Below are 25,419 nucleotides of genomic sequence, written 5' to 3'. Positions count from 1 at the left end.
TGGAAGAATATAAAATATACACTATGTATAGGCAGTGAAATCCTAGATAATGTCTATTATTTTTGTATCTCAAGTGAACAAAGGGCTACTACAGAATATAGACTGTTTTAACCTGTTGTAGTGAAGTAAGATCACTTAAATATATCTGAACTCTCCTATTATGTCTGTTTCATTGAGGCAGGATTTAAGTGGTTGCCAGATGCACAAGTTACACTTTCACAAGTTTCCAGGCTTAGGGTTTTGTTGTTGTTGTTCTATATATGGTTTTCCCTTTCTGTCATCCATCAGCCTGTAATGAAAGTTGCACTGTTGGTTTGACTCTTGTAAGCCTACAGACCTATGGCATTATACTTACAGTCCTCTGGAGTGCACAAGATAAACCCAGTTCTGCACATCCTTGTGAATCTTTCTTGATGGACAATGAGAAGTAGAAGACAGGAGAAAAATTCTTAGGAAAGTCTTTACAGCTCTTTGGCTGGGTTGCTCTTCTGTGAAGAAAATACATATGTTGTGGTCTGCTAGGCTTTATGTGTGAATAGCTGATGCTGCTAGATTTACACAACTACTTTTTTAGTGCTGCTTCTGTGTTAAAACAGGCCTCTACAGTGCCTTTTTATGTGGAAATCTTTTAGCTGGGTGTGGTGGGGAAGCCGTTCAGTGACTCATACTGCAGGGAATTCCCTAATGAATTAGAGTATTTTTACTTCTGGACTTGTGCGCAGTTTCCTTTAACACTGGAGTGAGTGGTTGATAAGGACAGACTTTAAAGACCCATTCACTGTTAAACTGCTCCATCTTAAAATTGGGTGTTTATATTTTGCAGAGCTGAAAATCCACCCCAAGCAACACGGTATTTTCATTCATGGTATTTGTGGTATTTTCATCATTAGTAAACCCAGATGCTCTGGGTCTGAAAAAAAAGCTGAAGCGGACCATGATGAAGTGCACCCAAAACAGAGAATGCTATAAATATCAGCACAGAGCAGTGATCGGTCTTTAAATGTCAGACTTCCTGACAAAACCCATCGTCTTTGGCTGATGACAGTGTTGATGGGCACTTACCAATGAAACACAGCACCATGCTGAGCCCAGGTCAGGTGGGCACAGTTAGAGAGCTCTTGTCAAACAGGGGATTTCTCATGCCCATGACACTGCTGTGCTCCTTATGCTGCTTCTGTGGAAGAGGAGGGATTCAGAGCTCCTTGAAGCCCATGGCAGGAGTCCCTGTTGAAGTCTTGGCTTTGTCAAGTCAAGTGCTTTTGGCATCAGAGGAGTGGGGCTCTCAGCTGGTGACTCTGTAGGGCTTTTTCGCTGCGGTTCTGTGTGCAGCTGTTTTGTTTCTCATTACCTTTTGTGAAAAAAAAAAAAAAAAGAAAAGAAAAGAAAAGAAAAAAATGAAACAAAACACAACACAACAATATAATACTTTGACACAAATTTTTAGCTATATAAAGGGATGTCTTTCTGTTCAAAACATTGCAGTATAAATCTTAAAACACCAAAATAAAGCCAGACATTTGGTTTGGAGAAGGCTCTTCTTATTACTTGCTAAAAGTAAATAGCAAAATGAAAAGGAATGAAATAAGACCTTTGGAAAAGCCTTTTTCTTCCTTCTCTCTTTTCCTCCCTGCCTCCTCCTCTCCTTCCTTTTCTGCCTTCTTCTACCCCCCTTCCTCATATAACAACTGCCCATTTGGGTACGGTAATTCCAGAGAGTAAACTTTAACGGGAATGCCTGAAATGTGTCTGCTTCAGCTTTGTGTTATGTCTGTAATTTGAATTATTTGCATTTTGGAAAGGTATAAATTGCTCTGGTGTACTTTGGTTGGCTGGAGGCCAGGAGGGAGTTGCCTTGGGCTCTGAACCAGGCTGCTGCAGATGTGGCAGGCATACAATGGAAACTTTTGTGGTTGAGCAGTCCTCGCTCCTCGAGCACACTCTGACAGGAGATGGTATCCCGCTTGCTTCTGAGGGTCCCCAGCATATGTGGCACTGGGGGCAAAACAGTTTTCTCTGGTGTAGGCAGATTTTCATGAGGGTTTGAGCCCCCACAAACCATTCCAGAGCTATTATTCCTTTCTCCTTTTTTTAAAATTTCAGCTGAACTGTATAAACCTGCAAAACATGTTTACTGTAAGAGGTTGACGTAGTGGTCTAAGGTTTCCCTCCTGGAGCTGGTCCCAGTCCGTGGGCGTTGAGATTTCCCTCTTGGTTCGCTAGACGTAATATGAGGAATTGTCTTTTTTTTTTTTTGTCTCTGCTTCATAACAACTTTTCCTCCTTGTGTTTTTGTTAAATGAAATGTCACTAGCTGTTAATGAGTTGTCTATTCCCTACTTCTTTCCTCTCTTCCCTTTCCCCTCAGTTGCTGAGCAGCAATGGTCTGGACAGTCTCAAGAGAATTTCTTGGAGTAAAGTCCGTATTGTTCTGATTAGCTTCCAGAGACAAACTATGGCTCTGGATATTTATTTTCCTAATAGTTTAGATTACAACATTTAAAATATTTCTGAACAAACTCTCTTTGTCATCATAAAAATTTCAAAAGTGCATAAAGGCAGTGCTATGTGAAGCAACTGAAGTATTAGCCATAGATTGAGTCATTTTGAATTTTACTGAGGTATTGACAAGAAATACAAAACAGAAACCTGAATCAGATCATTCACCTCACAAAGCAGAAATTAAACATGGAAAAAAAATGAATTTCTGGTAATCCATTTACAAAGGCAGATTGAACACATGTTAACTACTAGTCTGGATGTCTTTAGATTTTAGAGAGGAAAAAAAAAAACAAACCACCAAAAACCTTTACAAAGCAGAAGTTTCTACAGTTTGCAAAATGTGTGATAGTGTCAGTCTTGTGTCACCTTTACAGCTGATTGAATTAACTGGTGTGCAAGAGAGGAGGAGGTAGCTACAAGGGCTCTGTAGGAAAGGGATGGAAAACAGAGGTGGCTACTTCCAGACAACAGATATGACCTGACTTGCAGAATCTTGTCAGCTTTTTTTTTTTTTTTTTACTGACAGCTTAGGGGGAAGCATCTGTTAGATAAATTGTGAAGCGATCACTCATCCTCCAGAGAAGTCTGTTTCAATGCTGGCGCTCTTAAAAGGCATTGCGTAGGAGATTTGAGCATGAACTGGCTGATCCTTCTCTTTCCCCACCCGAATGTGGCAGTACCGATTAAAGGGATTCTTTTTCCAGTGTCACAATTTAAAATGTAGGAAGAAACTAAGGGTAGATCTGCTAATTGTTTCCTACATAAAGACCTGCCAAATCCGCTGTGCTGTTTGTGTTGCAGCTTTCACATTGCACTTTTTTCCATACGTTAAAAAGAAATGGTTTTGAACATTTAAGCAATTGCCAGTGCTAGTTCCTGAACAACATTCCTTTCACAGTAGGACAGCTGTACACAAAAATATTATTTACAGCCATTTGTAATAAATCAGACAGTTCTAAATGCGTCACCTCTATCCTGTCCATGAAAGTGAAGAGAGAAGAAAAAGTGCATTCACTTTTTTACCTTGCTGAGAGCTGTTTTTCTAAGGCAGGCCCAAGTCTATGTGATGAAGTTCAAAGTAACTAATATTTGCATTTGTATGTCCCGATGCTGCAATAAATATACAAAAGAGGTGACATAAAGTTGAATTTCCCCATTCATTCCAGTGACATCTGACAGTGGTGGGACTCCTTAAGCTGCAAGTGTCCCTGTTGCTGAACTTAGACAGCACTCTGCTTGTGGCCTTTCATATATGTTTGTGTTTTTCTAGGCCTGCAGAATGGAAACCCTACTTTTTGCATTTTTTTTCCTAATTTCTCTGCAGTTGTATTTTGAAGCCACAAGGAAGTTAAAAAAACAACTGTTATTGACCAGTTACTTCTGTGTCAGTGAGACACAGAAAAAGTGACCAGATAAAACCAACTTCTTCCAAAAGACAAGTCCCCAGAAAACAAAACAAAACAACAACAAAAAAACCCTGATAGTTGTGGCTTAAATCCCTTTTTATTTGAAAATAGAAATACAGTGAATTGGGAGGACACAACATGCTACTAGAAGCAGCTCCAGAAAATTGTTGGTTGGACCACTGTAGCTGAGCTAAAACAATTTTGAAACGGAGTCGTGATTCACAGAAGCTACATATCCCAGCATATTGTATTGCCTTTTGATCCAAGCAGCAGAAATATGAAAAGCCAGACTAAGAGTATATTAAAAGGAAACACTGCATGGCTGAGGAGCTTCCTTAATGCTACTTTTTTGTTTTGCTTTGTTTAATATTAATGTTGAGCATGACTGACTGCATAGGTAGAGATCAAAGGGACTTACAGGTAGCATTTTTTTTTGTCTGAACATTTGGAAAACTAATGTGTAGAACACTTGTATGTTCTGTTTAAATTAGTGGCAGAATAAAATACTGGTGGCATTCCTCCATCACAGTATATTGTACTCTGGACTGTGGTTCTCCCCTGAAAGAATGTTAAATGGGCTTCTGTAGCAGGTTACCCAGCTGGCTTCCTGGTTGGGCAAAGCTTTGGAAATGGGTTTTAAGAGCTGTTTTTCATATATGCAATGCTTCTTCCATTAAAGAGATTTTTTTAATTATTATTATTTTTTTCAAAAGTCACTCTTTTGTAGGCTTGGGAGAGGAAAAAAGGACAGAACTAGATATCTTTTTCTTTTGTCTTTTAGATGGTCACCATGTGTGGGAAATGGAAGCCAAAACTGACAAAGAAATGTGCAAGCCAGTAAGTCTGCCTTAAATATTTTAACATCAAGATGAAAAATATATACTGCCTTCTCTAGCACTGTTACTAAAGAGGGATTTCCAAGCCTTTGGCACTGTGTCTTCCCACTGAAACAGAACAAGTACTTAGGCCTCCCCTCCTGGAAATCTTTCTTTAATGGGAGCATGGGGTAAAAAACCTTCATCGGAATATATCCCGAAAGTAGAAGAGACCATTTGGAAAATATTTTTTCATTGTCCAGGATGGGCCAGCCCTGTCTGCTCATCTTCTGTCTTGCTGGGTTGTTTCTTGCCTCTGCTCCCAAAACAATTTCTGAGCATTTTCCCTGGCTTTCGTGTACCTTCAGCAGAGGAAATGTGAGTCCTCTCACAGGAGATCAAACCCAGTGTTGAAGAACTGTGGCTTACTCAACTATGACTGTAAGTGGGAAATATGGCAACTATTTTACTTCTGTAGCAATAAGCAATGGTCTGCTAGCTGTGAACTTGCTGGAGACATGCAGACAACCAATTTAAAGACCTCAGCTGAAAACAAGCCAAATGTTAAGTTTAACATTCCCCTTTATTCTTTCAGAGTACCAAGGGAAGTTTTGATGGTCACAGCAGATTTCACTGTGCATTTATGGAGGCTGATGCCCTAGCAGCCAAGTCTTTCCTTAGCCCCATGCTAGAGCATTTGTTATCTGTCAGTGGAACACCATTTGCGCGATCTCCAGAACTCCAACCTGTAGAACTAGATATCCTTGCAAGATCTCCCATCCACAGAAATTAGCATGCTTAAAACTTCCTTAGTTGTTATGCTAATAACTAACTAAATAAATAAATTTTGGAAAGTGGAGATACTTGAATAATCATATTCCGGTCCTAATTCTCCTTTCAAAGGAAGTTATATTAGGGCAGGATGTATTGGGGACAACCTGCCAGCTGAGTGGTTGTGCTTTCTACTGCCAAGTTGTTGGCCACAGTTTGATTATAGCTCCGGGTTCTTGTCAGAGGCAGAAGGGAGAAAGCATTATCTATACGCAATATTGTACTTGCTGTCCAAAGCGAATAGCTGAAGACTAATGAATCTGTAAAGACGTGAGCCATGCTAAAATCTCATTTTCCCCGTTAAGGAATCTTTTCCTCCAGGTCCTGTTTTGTTCCACTGGTTTTGAGCTGCTTAGTCTCACGTGTGAGGCTCTTCACAGCTCTGCTCCAGAAGTGTGCCAGTTGTTGGCTGTTCAGACAGATGTCCCAGGTGACCTCCTGTGTGCTATTCTGTATATAGCAAAGGCATCCTAACAGAACCTACTCAGTGCCTCATCCACATTGCTGTCCCTCCACTGAAACAAGCTTGACAGCCTTGGATAAGAAGGCAGAGGAGAGCCTCAGGACTTTCTGAAAACAGGCACGCTGTTTAATGTGCTCCCTTCTACTTGGCTCTGCAGTGCCCATCTCCAAATCCAAGCCCTTCTCAGCCTCTCAACCCCATGTATAAAGCAGGAGTACCCATCCTGCTCACCAGCATACCATGCCTGTGCTGAAATGGCTTAAAGCTGGAAGGAGTTGTAGGGATTGCCCGACACACAGGACACTGCAGGCTGCAGGAGACAATCCCTGCCAATGAAACCCCACAGTTCCATGTAGAGAGTACATTCTTCCTTAGGAGATGAGTCTTCTCCTTCCCAGGGTTAACATATAAATATGTTTGTACACTCTTCTGCCCCAGTCATGCCCTGACCTTCTGATTTGTTTGTTTTTGCAGAATTCGTTGGTGGTTGAGATACCACCTTTCCGCAATCAGAGAATTACCAGCCCTGTTCAGGTCAACTTTTATGTCTGCAACGGAAAGAGAAAGAGAAGCCAGTACCAGCTTTTCACCTATCTTCCAGCTAATGGTAACAAAATATGTTTCTTATCTCTGCTAGTAAAAATGAGAGATAATGATGGCAGCTTAGAAAGATATATGGCACTGATAATTCTTTAGTAACCTGAGTAACTTGCAGGCATGCCCGGTGCTGTAAAATGAGAGTGAGAAAGAAACCACAAGGGTTGCCTTTCTCTCTGCTGCCCACACAAGAGGCCTTCTCTGCAAATTATTTTATTTTGTATTGGTGACAGAGACCTGTTGGAACAAGGGCTTTTTTTGCTTTGGGGAGTTGACTTGCTCCTCCACAAGTTGATGTGTACTCACAAATTGTGAACCTGCTGAAATCCCTGCTCGTTTGCTGTCAACCCTCAGTGTGACTTTTTGGCCCCAGAGGGTACACTGGATTTGAATACTGCTTCTGAATTCTCACCACAACACTGTAGTGTGCGGGGCTCTGCTGGGGGTGGTGTGGGGATTCTGCTTCCAGTCATCCTTCACCTTGCTGTCTTTCTCAGGGTAGAAACAGTGCTCCACATTGGTCCTACTCTTGGGCTGTAATGAAAATTCTGATGGGTATGAAGATCAGAGTATTTAAAAACACTTAGAATTTATAAATGTTTATTTAGAAATGTTTAAAAACAAGTGCGCCAATTTATTTTTGAAAGTGTATATTGGTAACTACAAAGTGACAATAAAATATTCATGCTAGCTGAATTCCAAGCAGGCTTGTATGAAGATCCTAGTATTAAGCAAATTTAGATTATTTCTTTTAATCTGGAATGGCTCTTTTGCTAGGAACACTTTTTTGGGAAAAAGGGGGGTTTGTTTTGTTTTTGATGTTTTGGAAATAAGTGGAATTAAAAAATATTATTAGGTTCATGCTTTTTGTAGACTTTACAAGTGAAAATAGTCTTTCCGAGGGTAGTATCCACAAAGCAGTCTTTGGGTCATGCCACATGACTTGAAGAGCCCTGCCACCTTTTTGCAGGTGAAATCCCGTAAAATACATGGTTGAAATTTCACCTTGTTAGCTTTTATGCACTGCAGACTTTTATCAGGACCTTAATTTAAAATAAAAGTACAAGAAACCTGACATGGGCAACAGAATGCTTACTGCATATGTGCTGAGTAGTTATGCCTCACTGAATCAGCATACTTATGCAAACTTGATCCCCAGTGGATATGTCTGTGTATATTTAAAGACTGCTCATTTCTTAAATTGAAAAGAGTTGTTATTCTCTTGCAGAACTCTTTTCAACAACAGAAATCTGTTTTAAAGGTCAAAAGGTATTGCCTTGCCATCCAAGTATAGTCCCATCATAAGTATTTCAAATATACATCTATTGAAAATTGCTGTTTATTAAGCAGCATCTTTCCTCTCCAGCATTTACATAGGCCCTTTTTTTTAACATTATTCTAAACCATGGGAATAAATAATACTCACTGTTGCTAAGTCGGTTTATGATATCACCATTCTGAGGTTGAAACGTAATGTTTCAACTGATGGGAAACAATGGGGATAGCTACCTAGTGACAGGCAACAGAGAACCAGCCTAGACTTTATTCTGCAAAGACATCTTTAATTATGGTAATTGTTGAAAACATTGGGAGTCATGTTTAGTCTGCTGTACTGATTTGAATTCCTGTGAAATCTTTTTGTTTCAGTGTAGGGGAACCTGAAAGAACAAATGTAAAACCAGAGTAGGGGAAATGGAAGCTGGTATTGAATTAGTAAATATGCCTCCCCCGTTCCTGTTTGGTTCTCCACTCAGATTTTCTTTTTATATGTGAATATGTACATGTAGGTAATTAAAAAAAAAGTTCTTTTCAAACTCTCATAACAGTGGTAAGCATGAATATGTTTCTGTAATCGTCAGGATTAATAATATAATAATAATTATCTATTTATTATGTCTGTGTTGCAACTGAAAGGTTTTGCCCTATGTTGCTGGTTGTTTCCTTTGTGCCTTTTAAAGATAGATATCACCAGCTTGACTACATATTCAGGAATCAGTCACAACAACTGAATCAGTCTTTTAAGCCACTGTGTTTCTAGCAGTCCATTTTAGGATGTTGCACTTTATTTGATTTCAGTCACAATGTTCTTTTAATGTTTCAAGGCATTATAAAAAAAAAGTTTAGCTCATCAGGAAAAAAATAGTTGAGTTACCACTGTGTGATCTAGGTACAAAAAATTAAAGGAGGTAAGCAGTATTTTGGTCCAGGTAACACTTCGTCTTTTGTCTAAATAAATTCCACAAATACAGAAGGTGTATTTTTTTGTCAAGCAAATGTCGAAGTGGATCACCGAGTATGAAGAGTGGGTTTACATGTATCAGATACGTTGTCCTGTAAGCTTCTCATTCTGTCTTAGGACTAGTCAAAATGTTAGCATTTCATTGCCTACCGTAATTTTGCAGGTTTGTCTCCATCGGGGTTTTTTTTAAAGCTGCATGACACACATTAGACATATTTTACAGCCCAACTAGACTGTGCCAAAGGAAAATGCCGTGTATGGGCTAAAGCCCAAATACTGCACGAGCACTGTGGCTGTGCTCCTGGGGTGGGTATGTGCGCACACACACGGTGCAACCAGTGGGACAGTCGCATGTGGCAGCACTGCGTGGCTGCCACCCAGACCACAGTACAATAGGTGTTTTTTTTTTTCCTGTAGCTCCTGTTTCTCCTCATTCCCTAGGGGAAAACAGCCAGTGGATCCAGGGACACGTGGCCTCACTCATCCCACCTCCAGTGGATGGTCCTATAGCGTCTCCATGGAGTACAGCTCTGTGACATGCAGCTGACACAAACTGTCCACTCCAGCAGATTGTCACAGTTTCACCACCATAAGGCTTCTACTGTGCTGCAGAGATGTGGCAGGATTGTACTTTTCCTCTGTGTTAGCTCAAGTGTTTTGTAGAGCAGGGGCTTACTTGGTGAAGAGTTCCTGCCTCAGAAAGAAAAGAAATACTGTATAAATGAAAATCTTACTGCTCTATAAATGAAAAGTTTCAAAAACAAAACAAACAAACAAACAACAAACCAAACCAAATAAACAAAAAAAAAGTAGAGGCTTCAAAAATGGGAGACTAGGTCTGGAAAAGGAGCCAGCCTGTCTTTGGCTGGGGACAGACTATAAACCTAAGTTCTCATAATCTACTTTTAATTAAAATTTTGAATTACTGGTCCAGTTCTGCTGAATTTGAACTATCCCAAATCCTGTATTTGTCTGTATTGTACATAAATGGCTGCAATGGCTTTTTTTTTTTTTAAGTATTGCTTCAATATTATTATCACTGAGCAAGTGCATATCAGTTTTGTCATGAAGCCTGCAAGATGTAGGCTCTTCAGACTACTCTCTAGACATGCCCAACACAGAAATATAAGTAGTTTCCTTACCATTCTGGCATAGGTGAATCCCCCCAGATCGTATGGTAAGTACTAATGTGCTTTGCATTGCCACATCCCATTAGAATATCAGGAGCAAGGCCCAGCACCAGACACTGCAGTCAGGAGTCTATACAAAGCACAGTGCACGGACACTTGGATATTCTGCCTTTCAAATCCCTGCAGTACTGTAGCTCTGTGCAGCAGTTCTCTGTTGGCTCCATTATGTGCAGCAGAACATTTTGGAATACCATTGTTGAACCCCGCGTTTGTGAACCCTACCCTCTAGAAAAATGCTGTTTTTTCATTTATATTTATGACTGTGTATAATTTTGCTTCTATGACTTTATTACACCATTGGCATATATATGCCTTTCAAACAGGAGGAATAGACTTCTGAAATCACTAGACTTAAGCAGTAACATTTGAAGTATAATCTGGAGAGAATGAAGAAGCACACAAACAACCTGATACGTATTCTGTGGTTCAAAATCCTGTGCTTTCATCTGCTGAGAAAGCTGAAAGAGTTCTCCAGCTCAGAGGCAAGAGTGCAGAAGACTTTAAATAACTCATTGAATGATAATGGTTAGATCACTGTTTTTTCAGATTTCTTCTTAGTAGATGCATCAAAATAGAGGAAACCTGTTCAAGAACTTACTTTTTGCAGATAGGATCTAATGCTGTCTATGATTTCTGTTATCTGACAAATACTGGTATCAAGAATAGTGAACATAGAAATGTTTTTCTTTGAATTTTATGTAGACAAGTAGTGATATTTGACAAGGCAAAGACAGTCTAGTTTGTCCAGGAAATATTTAATTAGATGGAAAAAAAGAAAGTTGATGTGTTTCATTTACTGGAATGAAAAATATGCTTTTGCAAAGAGTTGACGATAAAGCATTTCCGGTTTCTGTTTCTGTCAGGCTTCTTAATTTTCAAAGCATTATTAAAAAATCAATCCACTACGTTTAGTATTTATTAAAATGGTGTTGCTGTGCTGAGCGATTCTTATTTTGAGACGTGTTTAACTATCTCTAGGGGCAGATTTTTAAGTGTACAGCCTTCACTTGTACAGCGAGTTTTTCTGAAATGTCTTTGCTTCCATGCAGGCACCTCCATAAGCCAGGGCAGGGGGGCTTGTGTATGAAAATCTGGCCACCTACATGAGGGGCTTGGTAGGAACAGAGGTCCTTTGGGTCTGTGGGTGCTAGGCTGTGCCAAGAACCTGCCCGTGGTTTCTAGCCGTGCCTTATTATTGTTTGCAGCCCAGCAGTGCGAAAGTGAAGAAAGTTCTTAGTGTGCTTCTGAAAATGGTGAGCAGTGCCCACTGTACGTTTTTGTCAGCATCTTACTAACTTCCTGCCTCAGCTCTAAAATTATGTCTTGAGTGTGCTATGGATGAGTATAATCAGCAGTTTTCTAGTGATTACATTTAGCAGACGTGCCTCTGTTTCACCTCACTTCTTCCGCCCACACTTCACTTTCTAAGTTAAAACCGTGTCAGTCACATTAGCAGAAAACAATAAAATGAAGATGCAAAGTGTTGCTGCTCTAACGTGACACTGAGCACAGCTTTTAATGATCATCTCCTGACACATCCCAACCCTGAATATTTGCTAAATTGTCAAGTCAAGGCTGGCAAATGTATTAACCTAACCGCATCTACAAAATTATTGCAAGAAAGGGTGGTTGGGGGAGGAGTGGGGGAAGTGGGGCTGGGTTGTAAAAGGATCCCAAACTGCAGTGTATGCAACACAGTCACTGCAAGAAGGAGCAGTTCCGTGCTGGACATGGGCGATAAGACAGGCTAAAGCACCCGGCACTGAGGAGCAAGGTGGGAAGGGGTACGGAGCAATGCTGCTGACTGGCCAGGAGCGTGGGAGGTCTGAGGACATGGGGCTGATGGGGAAGGAAATACCTCGTGCAGATCTTGGTGAGGAGGAGCAAGCACCCACCACCAAGGACCCCGAGCAGCACAGGCGCAGAACCTGCCCAGCTTGCAGGCAGCAGTGCTGCAGCGGGGAGCACGACACAGCCATCCTGGGGGGCTGGAGGGAGGAGGAGGCATGGAAATGTGTAGGTGTTCCTTACACACAGACCCATTTTGAGTTAGTATGAGAGGACCAAGTGCAGCGGAGCCAGGCCTGAAGCCTCAGACCTGCTGCAAGTCTTTCTGTCGAGCCCAGGAAGCAGCTGGATCACTGCAAAGCCTGCGCGCAGAGCAGGGCAGGGCAACAGGAGGGAAGAGGAGGTTGGCCACAGGGGACTTTTTTTTTTTTTTTAGATGAAAATATGAATCATGGTTGCTCATTTTTTATAGTATGTGCTGTTACAGTTTATTTCATTTTGGCTGCTAGGTGGCTGATTGCTACTTTTGACATTTAACATGGTAACAAAAAGCAGGCAAGATTTTGTCAGAGTCCTGTTTCCATTTAAGAGGATCACTAAATTCATCATCAGCCCTGCTGTTCCATTCCCACAGTAGAGTGAGGTCCGTGGTGGCAGTGTAGGAAAGACGTTCACATTTCCCTCCAGCATTACACCATCGAGTACTTTTCCTCTGAGTTGTTTGATCCCCACTGGAATTGCCCACACTGTATCCAAATGACTGCCTGTCCTGGCCACTGGCCGGAGCCTAGCCAGGTACATCTGACCTGCAGATGTAGTTTTCTTGATTGGACATGAACTATGCCTCCATGTACTGTGCTCCATCTTCATCTGGAAGACCAAGAAGAAGCATTACCTGCCGTGATAGCCCTGCTAAGTGCAGGGGTGGGCACGCACTGTGTTGATGCCCCTGGATATGCATGACCAGCAGGCTCTGTTACAGCTGCAATAATCACTGATAACAGTTAACTTCCAGAATATGAATTTGTCCTCTGGTAGTACCTCCCTTTTCAAATATTCCCCATCAGATGACAAAACCCAGCGTGTAGTTTTGATCACTAAATCACTCTGCATGGACATTTTGAGAACTCCCTCCCTTACTACCTAGTGATTTCACATGCACATGTTAGTTTCCTTGTGGGTCTTCAGGATCTTCCAATTAGCTTAAAAGCCAAAAGATAAAACTGATGTAAGGGAGAACAGGGTTTAGAATTACATGGGCTGGATTACAGGAGATGGCTATTTTTGTTCTCTTCAAGTGGCTGATCATCATAATTAGTCTAGCCCAGTGATTGACCCTAAGGGGGAAGTGGTCCTGGTGATTGTTGTAGGTGAAATATGCAGGAGAGGATGTGTTTAGCTGGCTGTGGGAGGGACTGCCTCACTCCCTGAAGACAAAGAGCATGTCAGAGCCAAGATGGCTGAGATCAGCCAGGTCCAAACCACTCTCCAGAGAGAGTGGGAATGCAGCATGTGGGGTGAGAGATGGTCCTTTGGCCAGAGAGTGTTGTGTGAGCTTGGGGAGAAAAGGGGAGGAGGGAGGCAGAAGTCCCTCCTGGTGAGCCCTTTGCCGTGGCGCACTGCGGCAGGCTTGTACTGCTGCCTGCCAGCTCATGCCGCCAAGCCTGGGAGAAAAGGAGAGCCCAGAGGAGGTGGGCATACATGTTCTGCCTAAATATTCATAGCAAACAAAGTTAATTTGGTGAGCTAGTTAACCAGTTAGTCCCTCTGCCTATACCACTGCAGATCTGTTACTGTGACTGTGATCCAGGGATAGGACTTGAGCAGTAAGGGTGTCCTCCTGCCAGCCCATCCCTGCAGTGCTTCCCACATGATTGTTGGTGACCAGAGCTGTGGGAATATCCGGCTGCCCCCACATTGCCTCCTTAAGGGACCTCTGCCCACAGCCTCCACCCTCCCATTCTCCTCCCCTCATCGGGAGAGCAGGAGCAACATCAGCACTGGTAGTGTAATGTCATGCCATATTGTCAAGCTGAAAAGACCTTACCCCAGTGAATTTTAACAGACCTGACAGAAATGACTATAAAACTCCTTGGCCAGGTAGGGTGCGTCCAGCTTAAGACAGTGCATGAAGCTAGGTATTGTGCTGGGGGAACAGCAGTAGAGCAGTCCAGGTGAGCATAACACGGGAGAACTGGAGCACCCCCCTGCAGGAATACCTCAGGTGAAAGCCACTGGTATTGGTCGTCACTCCTTATTAAGCCAAATAATCTTCCCCCTGCATCAGGGAGGAATATTTGTCATAAGGAGATAAGAAATCTTTAGAAGAGAAATCCCATTTTACACCTAAAAGATTAATCCAGTTCAGGCAGGCACCTGGTTTAAACTCTGGGGTTTCAAGCAGCACCCCAGCATCTCCAGCCATACTGTCTTGACAGTAGCAGGTTCACACAGGCAAGGAGACCGAAGAGATTTGAAAACAGCAGTGCTTTATCTTTAAAAAAGAGGTAGCAAGTAAAGTTGTAACTTGTTTCACAGGTCTTGCATTTTCCTTAGAGGAGAAAAAATAATTTGACTTGATCTATCCTTTTCAACATTGTAGAGTTTAATAAGGTCTTATGATAGAAAAGGAGTTGTTCCTTTTAAGAATTTTTCCCTTTTCTCTTGAAAGAAATCTAATGCATATTTTGTCTTTTGTACTAACACACAAACCAAATACTCTCCACCCACCCTCCTCTCCTCCCCACTGTGGTTTAACAGCGTATACACCAAGCTACCATATATAATCTTCTGTCTCATAAATAGGCATTGAGCAAACTAAGAGATCAGCAGCTGTTGAGAAGCATTTAGTAATTGGGTTACCAGGAAAGCACTTTCCAATCGGATAATGGCACTGTCCAAGATTACCGGCTGAGATGTATGCACAAGGCTCCCATCTACCCAGATATTATTCTTGTACAAAAGTGTACATATGCATCTGATCCTATAAAAATATATACATCTAAAACCAAAGAGGACAGGGAGGCGTGTGTTAGAGGTAGCCTTCCCAACGAGCACTGGTAAAGCTCGTCAGCTTGTGAGGCAGTGCTTACTCTTTCCCTACGGCTGTCCAGCGGTTCTGGGAACAGCACTGTGTGATGGGGACGCACGGCAGGACCCCTGCCTCGCAGTGACATTACCCCACATTTTGCCTGTGGCAGCAGCAGCACGCCTCTGTGCTCCTGCTCCATGGCCTCACTCGTGAGCACATCTACTCCCACCACCGGTCAGCCCACCTGCCCTGCAGCAACGTCAGGGCTGGAGCCTGCCCCCAGTGGGCCTTACTGGGTGCACCGTGCTAATGCTGAACTGCTGCATCCTCATGACCCACCTTGGCATAGAGAAAGCTAGAAGCAGGTGGGACAGTGGGTACTGTCAGGCTGCAGAGGAGCTCAGTGTTTCCTGTGCACAGGCAGCTTTTACAAGTGCCTCCTAGCTTGCTGAGAGGAGCACCTTTCTGTCAAATAGCATAGAAGATAAAACAAACAACACATACTAAAAAAAAAAAAAAATTAAAAAAATCCTTCTTTCTCTTATTTCCCGCAACACTTCTTTAGGGGACTTTCTAAACTTCTTTCTTGTGCTAGATAGAAGAATGTACACTTGAAAAAATAGATATATTTTAATGGGAACGTTTTGAAAATCGTTCATTTGGCCTCATAGAAAACACTGTCTTGGTTAGGCAAGGTAAGACAAGACACCCATCTCATGTATTCCCAACAGGGATAACAGAAACATGGCTTGGTCAATGCTCTTCTGGAGAGGCAGGAGGTGCTCCAGCACTAGCAAAGAGATTGAAATGCTAAGATTACCCAGGTGGACTTCTATTGCCCCACAGGCACACACAGGGGGCGAGTCTACCACAATGGGATGAATATGGCAGTTCTCTGTCTCAGTGAGATACTGCAGTGATAACTAGGAAAAAGTCCGTGGGATACTCTGTTCATATACTATCAGAAGAGGGTGAATGAGTTCAGTCACTTAGGTAGATAAAAGCTTCAATTGCACACGTGTGCTGCATACAGCTTCTTGATAGTGTTGGGCTCCCTTTGTTTCTGAGTCACTGTGCTCTTTTTTTATTTACTGAACAGCAAAGGTCTTGATAGTAGCTTGACCTTTAAAAAACATTTTGGTTGAATTGGTGCCCAGGGAAAAGCATCCAGTTCATGAACAGTATCTGCAAAGTATCTGTAACGACTGTCTCAGATCCCTGGGGTTGAGTGCCCATCACTGAGATTGCCAGTGCTGCACATACATTGGCAGGGCATTACAGAAAGCCTCGCCTGCCCACAGCTGTTCTGATGTTACAGAACAGCAGGATTATATTTTCTGAGGGCAGCCAGCCCATTGCCTCTCCCCAACACCAGACCACTCCAGAATCATAATGTGGGGTGAGGTCCTCGCTCCACTCAGCCTGCTAGATCCAGCCAGTGCTGCCACAACGGCCAGGATTTTGTCCTTGCATGAATCCAGAGTGGTTAAGTTGCACGGGAAGATGTGTCTACCTTCCTAACCATGTCTCTGATCAGCCAGCAGCAGGGGAGCAGTAGCAGTTGGGATGACCTGGGCAACACCTTCTGAAGGAACGTCTGTTTCATGGTGAAGAGGGTGTGCTGCCTGGCTCAAAACTGACTTAGAGGGGAGGTTTTTAGAGGCGCAAATGGTATTTCAGACCTCAGCTCAGTAATGGAGATTTGGGCCACCTAATTTCTTGACACTCTTTGAAAGTCTCATCCCAAATTTTTACCACTTATGTTTATTCAAGATTTTGAAGAAATATGTGTGCACGCGATGAAAAAAAGTAGTGTTTTGATTTTCACATGCTAACCAAAATCTATATGTTGGTGCCAAAGAGCTACGTCGTAGTCTGCAGCGTGAAAGGTGACTGTTTTGTTTGATAGGTTCAATCAAACGAAGGGCAAGATAAATATATTATAGTGCCATAAATGTCTGCATCAATAATACTACATGGAAATGGGAGTTTGTTAGTTTAACGTTAATCAGGATAAACATCTGTTTAATTTACATGGTTATATTTTGTCAGTTCACATATTTTAATAGCACCTCAAAAAAAAAATTCAAAAACACGTCTGGATTGCCAAAGTATAAAAGCAAACAGACTTGTTACAATTATCAAAAATATATATAATTTATATTTAAGCGCTTTCTGACTCCCTTTACTGGATGTCGATGATTTATTATTTTTCTTCAAGGCTTGATATATTAACATTTTACCTTCTAGAAAAGCCTTTCATTTAAATGTGGGCTTGCAGAACTGGCTGAAATATTTCTCCCACATTCAGACCTACACAGAGGGCCATTGTCTTCAGTCCGGTTGCCTCAGTATGATGTCATAAACCTGGTCTCTCTGAGTAAGAATTGGAGGTAGCTTTGATTTATAGCTGGGGCTGCTGCCAACACACAGTTCTCAGAAGTTTGTATTAAATTAGATGACATAATGACACAAGTCCATAGTCTAAGAAGGCATCGTCAAACCATTTTAAACTAATTAGCACATATTAAGTTGCTTATCAGACTAATTTAGAACTTTGAGTTCTGTCATATTTTAATATTCGAAATTGAGGACAGTTTAAAATCATCTGTCGTCTGACCTTATGCATTATGAAGTAACAAGCATTTAAAACTTAACTGTACTAACCAAACTTATACTAATTTTTCCTTTATAGCGAGGGGCTGATCCTTCAGCAGAATAGGGTCTCTTAAATAAATGACATTACTTTTGAGCATGAGTTTATGTAGAAACTGTGCATTGTCTTATCTATTTACAATTTTACAAATTCTGACATCATTGCTGAAATTGATTATTGGCAAATAGTGTATGGCAAATTTAGTCACATTTTTTTCATTCTAGGCAGCTGAAAGTCTGCAAAACTGGGTGTTATCTCAGCAGCACAGGCTTACTTTAACACAGAATGCTCCTTGCCATTTGATACGGCTCTACTGAATTTAAGAAATAGTCAAGTTTCTGTTAAAAGTACTTGCAGATTTGGAACAGCTGTAGGCCAGTCCAGGCCTGCTGTGTGACTACGAGTGTTTCTTTGAGCTGGAAGGCTTTTAGCATGTTATTTAAAACGATGGCTAATTTGAAATATTTGAGCTAGAAGTTAGTCAGGCTAATATGTTCTCTATTAAATTCTAATACTGAGAAAATTAATGGCATGCTTTATATCACATCGCATCTCCATGTGTGAAATACTCACTTCTACAGGTGAGTGACAGTGGAAATGCATATGCTTTATGTCAGTCGGCTAACTGTGCCTCTACAAGGATGTATTTGAGAATGCAGACACTTTTTCTAACTTAGGTTTGTAAAGATTTGCAGTCAGTCAAATATGAGTCAGTAGAAAAGTAGCAATGCTAATCCAGTGCTGGTTGGTGATTGTCCCTAACTGCTCTGAAGGAACCCACCAATTTCTCCCTAAGAAGAAGATAACATGATAGTGCAGGTGGACTTGTAAGGTTTGTGTCCTCAGCTGCTCTAAGTCAGTTACAACTGTTCACCCCAGCTAAGGTTCTCAGACACCAAAAAGGGAATGAGGCAGGGAATAGTGGCATGTTTGTCCTCTGCAAGGCAAGTAATATAGTTATTCATGTAAAATACAAAAGTTGAAGTCTGGTCAGAAATAGCAGTGTTAGTATCTTACATTTCTGTTGACATACTAAGCTTCAAAGGTTTGATTCCAGATCATCTGGTCAGTGGTCTAGATCATCTGGTCAAAGGTTTGATTCCAGATCATCACCCCAAGGTCAGTACAGCAGGAGGGCAGGAGGTGCTCCAGGCACACAGCAGCAGTTCCCCTGCGGACTGTGGAGAGGCCCCTGGTGGAGCAGGCTGTCCCCCTGCAGCCCATAGGTCCCACATGGAGCAGATCTCCATGCTGCAGCTGGTGGGTGGAGGAGCCCCCGGTGGAGCAGGTGGATGTGGCCTGGAGGAGGCTGCGGCCCATGGAGAGCCCCCGCAGGAGCAGGCCCTGGGCCGGAGCTGCAGCCCGTGGAGAGGAGCCCACGCAGGAGCAGGGGGTCTGGGGGGAGCTGCCGCCCGTGGGGGACCCGTGCTGGAGCAGTTTGCTCCTGGGGGATGGACCCCATGGTACGGAGCCGTGTGGGAGCAGTTCCTGAAGAGCTGCTGCCTGTGGGTAGCCCCTGCGGGATCAGTTCGGGAAGGACGGCATCCCGTGGGAGGGACCCCACGTGGAGCAGGGGCAGGGAGTGACTGTGAGGGAGTGGTGGGGATGAAGCATTAGGGACTGACCGCAGCCCCCATTCCTTGTTCCCCTGTGCCTTCGGGAGGAGGAGGTGGAAGAGGGCGGATGGGGGGAGGTGGTTTTAGTTTGTGTTTACTTTCTCACTGCTCTAGCTTGCTAGTAATAGGTAATTACATTAATCTCCCTATGCTGAGTCTGTTTTGCCCATGATGATAATTGCTGAGTGATCTCCCTGTCCTTATCTCAACCCTTGAACCCTTTTCATCATATTTTCTCCCCCTTCTTTCGAGAAGGGAGGGTGAGATACTGGCTGTGTTGGAGCTCAGCTGCCCAGCTGAGTAAAACCACCACACAAATCCAGGATATTCCTGCTGCGCACTGCTCCGTTGTTCAGTGCAGAGCAGGACTTACTGGTCATGGTCTATTAGTTGCTGCAGGTGTTATTTCAGAACAATGAGATTTAAAAAACTTAATTTACAGATTGATGATGTTCATGGCCACTAATCTGACCCCATGGCAATGTCTTTATAAAGAAAAAAAAAAAAAGTGAAGTGACAAAAAAGTGTCTGGTAAGCCAAGTAGCAAAGATGTGCCATAGAAGAGCTACAACAAAAAATCAGCCTGAGATCAGGAATCACAAAGCTTCCTCCCTCCAGCCCTCTGTGCCACCATGGCTGTAATCCTTCCATAGGTTATAACAAGTCAGACAACTCCAGGGTTTATTGCAGCTGAATTGACAGTGGTTGAGCTTGGAATTATTTAGCACAGGTGTTCTATAACAGTGATATATTGGGAAAATTCAGTGTTCAACAACCATCATATTTCCAGCTGTGCTGTGGTTAGTGCTAGTACAGTGAACTTAATATAAAACATGTGAGAATATTTGCTAGCTCAGGAACTTGTTAAAGGTATTTTCTTACAATATCTAAGCTGCTATGTTTATCTAGGTGCATTTCTTTGGTCTTGCATTTTCATAAAGGTGTGATATTGGTTTTATAAAGCTGTTGCTGAACCTGGAATCTGCTTCTCTGCAACCAAGTGCATTAGTAGCCATGCTAACCAGTGTGCAGCACTCTAGCAGGTGAAAATAAGATTATGAGGAATCCAATGACAGTCTGTTATCCTTTGCACATTCATCCTGAGCAGCACCTGTGCCTCTGTTACATATATAGACATATTTTTGCTAGGGGTGCTAAAAATCTTGAAACAAGTGTTGCAAGCATCTATATGTAAAAGAACATAAAGAGAGCAAAGTTAACAAGAGGCTAGGGGGCTGTAAAACAAGGGTAGCGAAGTACATTCACCAGCAGCAAAATTTGTTAGTTTTAAAAGAAGTTTTATATGTACATATGCACACACATGCATTTCTAGGGGTTCAAAAGACTCATACATGAACATAGTAATAAATGGCTGGAAAATGTGTAAGGGTATTTGTAAAACACATGCAAATAAAAACACAGAGACCCTTATGTGATGAGCATGTGCTCCAAGCTGAGTTGTGTAAGATGCTTCACTAATTTGTGCCACAACAGGTTGGTTATAATGATATTCTAACAGATATACTGTGGTCTCACCATAAATTTCCTACAGTGCCTTCAAGCTGTGGCTGTTCTGTGGATCTCATTTTGAGAAAGAACATAAATGCCACCAAGCATCCAAACTCAATTGTATAATTGTTGTATGGATTACAATTGGATCTGGCTAGAAGAAATGCATCTACATACTGGCTTGGCGTATTAATAATTTTCCTGATAGAGAAAATTGGGTATCTTTTACCAGTGAAATGCATGTGTCTGTGGGGGAACCAGGAAAGGCACTCTCTCTGATTTGAGAGAGAAAGCTGATAGGAAAAAGGCACTTTGATTTGAGTAAGGATCTTTTCTCTGATTTGAGAATGCTGCTCTATATTTTTCAAGACTGGGTTGATGCTCATAGACAGTCATTTTGTCCATCAGCTGGTAGTATTTAGAGACATGGTTTGACATCTTAATATTAGGACCTCTTTTGGGAAAACAGGTGGAACAAGCAGAGGTGTAGAATAGTAATCAATATTTCTTGGTAGTAAGAGAGTGAGTTAACACCATTTAGGAGCTGGCATTGCAGCTTGGATCCAACTTAGAATCATGGAGAGTTGGATGTGACTTCTTGAATATTTTACACCTATTGGTTGGTTAATAAGATTAAACACAATCATGTAAAAACTAAATAAACCAAATCCTACTCTTTCAAAAATATCCTCATAATTGAAAACTTCTTGTACATAGTAGTTTGTCATTTATCTTTGCAATTTTGCTTTCACTGAACTCTGAAAGCCCCATCTCTACCTTATTATGCTCCAGTTTACCAAATGTGCAGACATTTATCAAATGGGCCATCAGTAGCCGTAGAAATGCAGTAGTATATCCAAGTTAAAATTCTTGCTTTGATTACTACAAATCCATGGAGCCCTTGGGTCCAAAGCTTCCACTGAAGCACAGCTATTTGCAAATAGATTTTTATAGCACATTAGTGCTGGAGGAGAGTCCAAAGAAAATAGTCCTGTTCAATATTAGAACCAGCTGTGACTTTCTTGTGCTGATGACTCATTCATTTTTTTTATAGGGTGGGAGAACTAGGCAAAAGACACACAGAGTCTTATTCAAGACATTGTTTGTTTTGCAAAGGGTATCCTAGCCACAAGCCAACTTGATCATACCAATATGCAGCTCATGTTTATTTAAAACTTTTTTCTTTTAACAGTTCCAATTATAAAAACAGAACCCACAGATGACTATGAGCCTGCTCAAACCTGTGGACCAATGAACCAAGGCTTAAGCCCTCTCTCTAAACCATACTACAGCCAGCAGATCATGATGCCCCCGGATCCTGGTTCATGCCTTGTGGCTGGCTTCGCCTCCTGTCAGCAGAGAAATGCAGTGATGTCACCCTCTCCCAACGCAAGCCCCAAGCTGCACGACCTTTCATCCTCTCCTTATAAGTGCATCCCCAACCCAGGCCACGGTCACCTCGGACTTCAGCAGCCCGCTGGAGGTGTCCCCACCATACAGGAAGTGCCAAGGTCTATAGTTGTGCACCCAAGCTCCCCCGAGCAATCATCTCACATCATGCTGCAGCCGCAGGTGAGTCAACATCTGAGCAGTAGCTGTCCCCTTGGTTATCAACAAACACTCTATCCCAACAGTCCCTCTTCTCCAGTTCCATCTGTTACCCAAGAGCCAACCTATTTGCAGTCCTGCAGTCCAACTCACTCATCCATAATGGGTCAACAGCAGCAGCAACTGCCGAAGGTTCACAGAAATGAGTCTCCAACAACCCAACCACTGTCATTGCCAGAGTTGCATGAGGAAAGTAATCATAATTTGGCCCCTATTCCTGTAACGATCAAGCGAGAACCTGAGGAATTGGACCAGATGTACCTGGATGATGGTAAGTCTTCGACAGCGCAGAGGTTTGCGTTCAACCATGTTTCTGTATCAGTGAGTTCCTTTAACCCCCTCCTCCTTTTGAAACCTGGTGGAAAAAGTTTAATTAACAGCCTGGTGGAGTGATGGAGAGTTTTGCTTGGTTTCTTTCTGTATGGAAAAAGGTTATTTAATTTCACTTGCAATAATGAAACCATATTATCTAAACCGTAAGTGTTGTTCATTACTGTAGAGCTAGCTGCATGACCAATAGCTATATTGCAATAATATTAACCGTATGGTCTTGGCTTATGCCCATGCCAGTGACCTGTGGAACTGCAGTGAAAACATATTTAACATTGTCCCATCCATAATGCAGTGAAACTTCTGATACACAAATCTGCTCACTGGAACTGAATGATAAACTGCTCTCCTTCAGTTGAGAAAGTTCAAATTAAAAATGGAGGCACATCTTTCAGTGTAACTTTTCAGTCTGGTGGTATCCGACATTAAGACTACTTTTTCTTCTGTTCTTATTGTGGACTTGCTGCTGATTTTTTTTTCTTTTTCTTTGTAAGATTTTCTATGCATATATATTCTACACGCACCACTGAAATGTTAAAATGCTGTGATGAACTTGTCAGATGCCAGCTGCCAAAGATTTATTAGCTGAACATAATAAAAGGGGTACTCTGGAATTTGATTATGTGACCTCACTGAGCTGTGATTTAGCACTTGCTGCTAAGTGTCCCAGTAGTATTCTGAACCCTCACCTTAATGCAGTACGTGAGTTCCCTTCCAATTGCCGTATAACTATATAGTATACCATGCTATTTAAAAACAAAAAGCCTTTGAAATGGCTGCATTGAAACTAATTGGTGCCAAGGAACATCTGAATGTGATTGTCTTTTAGGGAGAATTTAAAGACAGTTCATGGCACTTTGTTTTTTTTTTAAAAAAAAGAATTTTTAGTCATTCTATTTTAAAGAGCATGATACTCACCGAATTAGGAGTACAAATGAATGTTTTGGAGCTTGAGCTGCAGCCTTTTGCTTTTCAATTCTGGGAAAATTATTTTTCTCAACAGAAGTTATTATTCATTGCATGATAGAAAGGTCAAAAGGAACTTTCCTAATTAGGAGTTCAGTTCACTAAAGTTATGCACAACACATCTTTTGTGACAAGGTTTCCCTCATATAATGTGCATTTTTACCACATATGTGTGTTTTGAGGAACAAGATTTTCAACAAACCAAACAAGAAATGTACACAAACCAAAATAAAGAAACATGCCCAAATTTTGGTTTTGAAAGAAACCAGAAGTTGTGTGTGGCTGGAAGAAATTACAGTTAGAATCTAAACCTAGTCTATGGCTGTCTCTCTAGAAAAGCACAAAAAATGGTCGGTCAGAGTGGCCTTATCTCTCCAAAATCCATCAACCATTTTTCTCACAGCACTACCAAAGCTACCTTTGTTTGGTCTCTGCTGGAGAGATGGGACTGCAGATCAGAGCTGGAGGATGAAGCTCCTCAACTATGTCTACTTCAGGTTTCTCCTGAATTTGCTGCAGTATAGTTTGGGACACGGGTTTTAATTTTTTCATCATTGCTCATTCTCTCTGACAAAGCGGAAATGCTTTAGTCCTTAACCATTTTTCTTCCATTCCGTCTTCTGGACACATGTGCACACCAGTCCTCCGATGGATAATCGAAAGTAATTGTAGAAGCCACTGTGTACATCTGCACTGATACTTAGAGTTGACTTTGAAGATCTTTCCAGCTAGCCAAATCGAGATATATTTCCCTTTGGCACTGAGCAGGCTATCAGACTCCTTTTGTGGCTGACCGCAAGAACTATAGACCAAGAAAAAATTCATAGACATAACAGTCATGGTAACAATATGTAATAGGGAAAAAAAAATGTAATTCCAAAAAATTAAACAATGGCAGTTTTCTCTAAGGGTAATCAGAAATGGTCACTAGAGGAAGTCCTTCTTCTGTGTCTAAACTGATATTTAGGTTTGTTTCCGACTGATGCAGCCCAATCCACATGGGCTGTCATTACCTATCTATGCCCTATCTCACTGCCTACAGAAAAGGCCATCTACCCTGTGCCTTGCATTGACAAAATGAAGACCTTGTAGAAGTCAAGAAAAGACTACTGCCATCTTTTTATTTTTCTCTGTATTTGGGCAGAGAGAGGAAGTGTGCAACAGGGGAGCTGAAGGTAGTAACCACAGCTCATGAGATATGTAATGGCCAAGACCCTCTGTTCAAACCATGCACATCCCTGTCATACCTCAGAGACACAGAACAGAAGCACGAAACTGCAGGTCAGAGTGGAAGCCAGTTTACATCCCATGCTATAGGCATTCATAGAGGCAACCTTAAAATACCAGCGCAGACAATAGTTTCACAAAATTTCATCTGATGGAACTGTAGGCTCTCCATAGAAGGGGTGGCCTCAATCCATCTTGTGCTTAGCCACATGCTCTTGATGCTTCCTTTGAGTAATATCAATTGATTATGACGTGGCAACGCAGGCTAATGGAAAATAAACCTGCCAAAAATAGCAAAACCTACATAGATTTCCCCTGGGTCAGCTCATGGAACCACATCCCGTGGGTCCAATAGGTGGATCCAGCCCACAAAAGGGGAAGGAAGCCTTTTGTTGTGGGTCAGGTAGTACAGTGGGGGCCACGCTGGGTGGCAAGCAATCCACCCATAGACCAGAGTAAGCATGACTTGAAGCCACACCTGATACCATCTTATCCTCCCCAGCAACTATCTAATCAACTCATCCTGTCTCAGTAAAAATCCTCATCTCATGTTTACCTGTTACTTATGGGGAGCTAAGATGTCAAATGGGAGCTGGCACAGTCTCAAAGGGCAGTTTGACGACAACAGTGACTGCCTAGAAAACAGCA

The 25,419-nt window shown here is 42.0% G+C and overlaps 1 protein-coding gene across 10 annotated transcripts in view; it reads left to right on the top strand.

The window, feature by feature from the left end:
- NFATC1 (nuclear factor of activated T cells 1) overlaps nt 1-25,419 on the top strand; it is a 120,279-nt gene that overhangs the window by 63,653 nt on the left and 31,207 nt on the right. For 3 of the 10 annotated variants that reach the window (XM_040547385.1, XM_040547389.1, XM_040547386.1), the window contains exons 7-9: nt 4,687-4,742; nt 6,489-6,621; nt 21,833-22,212. In XM_040547385.1, coding sequence (XP_040403319.1) covers nt 4,687-4,742; nt 6,489-6,621; nt 21,833-22,212 — 569 coding nt within the window. Of the gene's footprint in view, nt 1-4,686; nt 4,743-6,488; nt 6,622-9,267; nt 10,943-21,832; nt 22,520-25,419 lie in introns of those variants that run through there. The other 7 variants (XM_040547381.1, XM_040547382.1, XM_040547391.1 and 4 more) reach the window with 5 other exon arrangements.

The sequence above is a fragment of the Cygnus olor genome, chromosome 2 (assembly GCF_009769625.2).
Source record: "Cygnus olor isolate bCygOlo1 chromosome 2, bCygOlo1.pri.v2, whole genome shotgun sequence".
NCBI classification, from domain to species: Eukaryota; Metazoa; Chordata; class Aves; order Anseriformes; family Anatidae; genus Cygnus; species Cygnus olor.
Note: the sequence above shows the minus strand (reverse complement) of the source record. Positions and strands in the feature narration are given on the sequence as shown.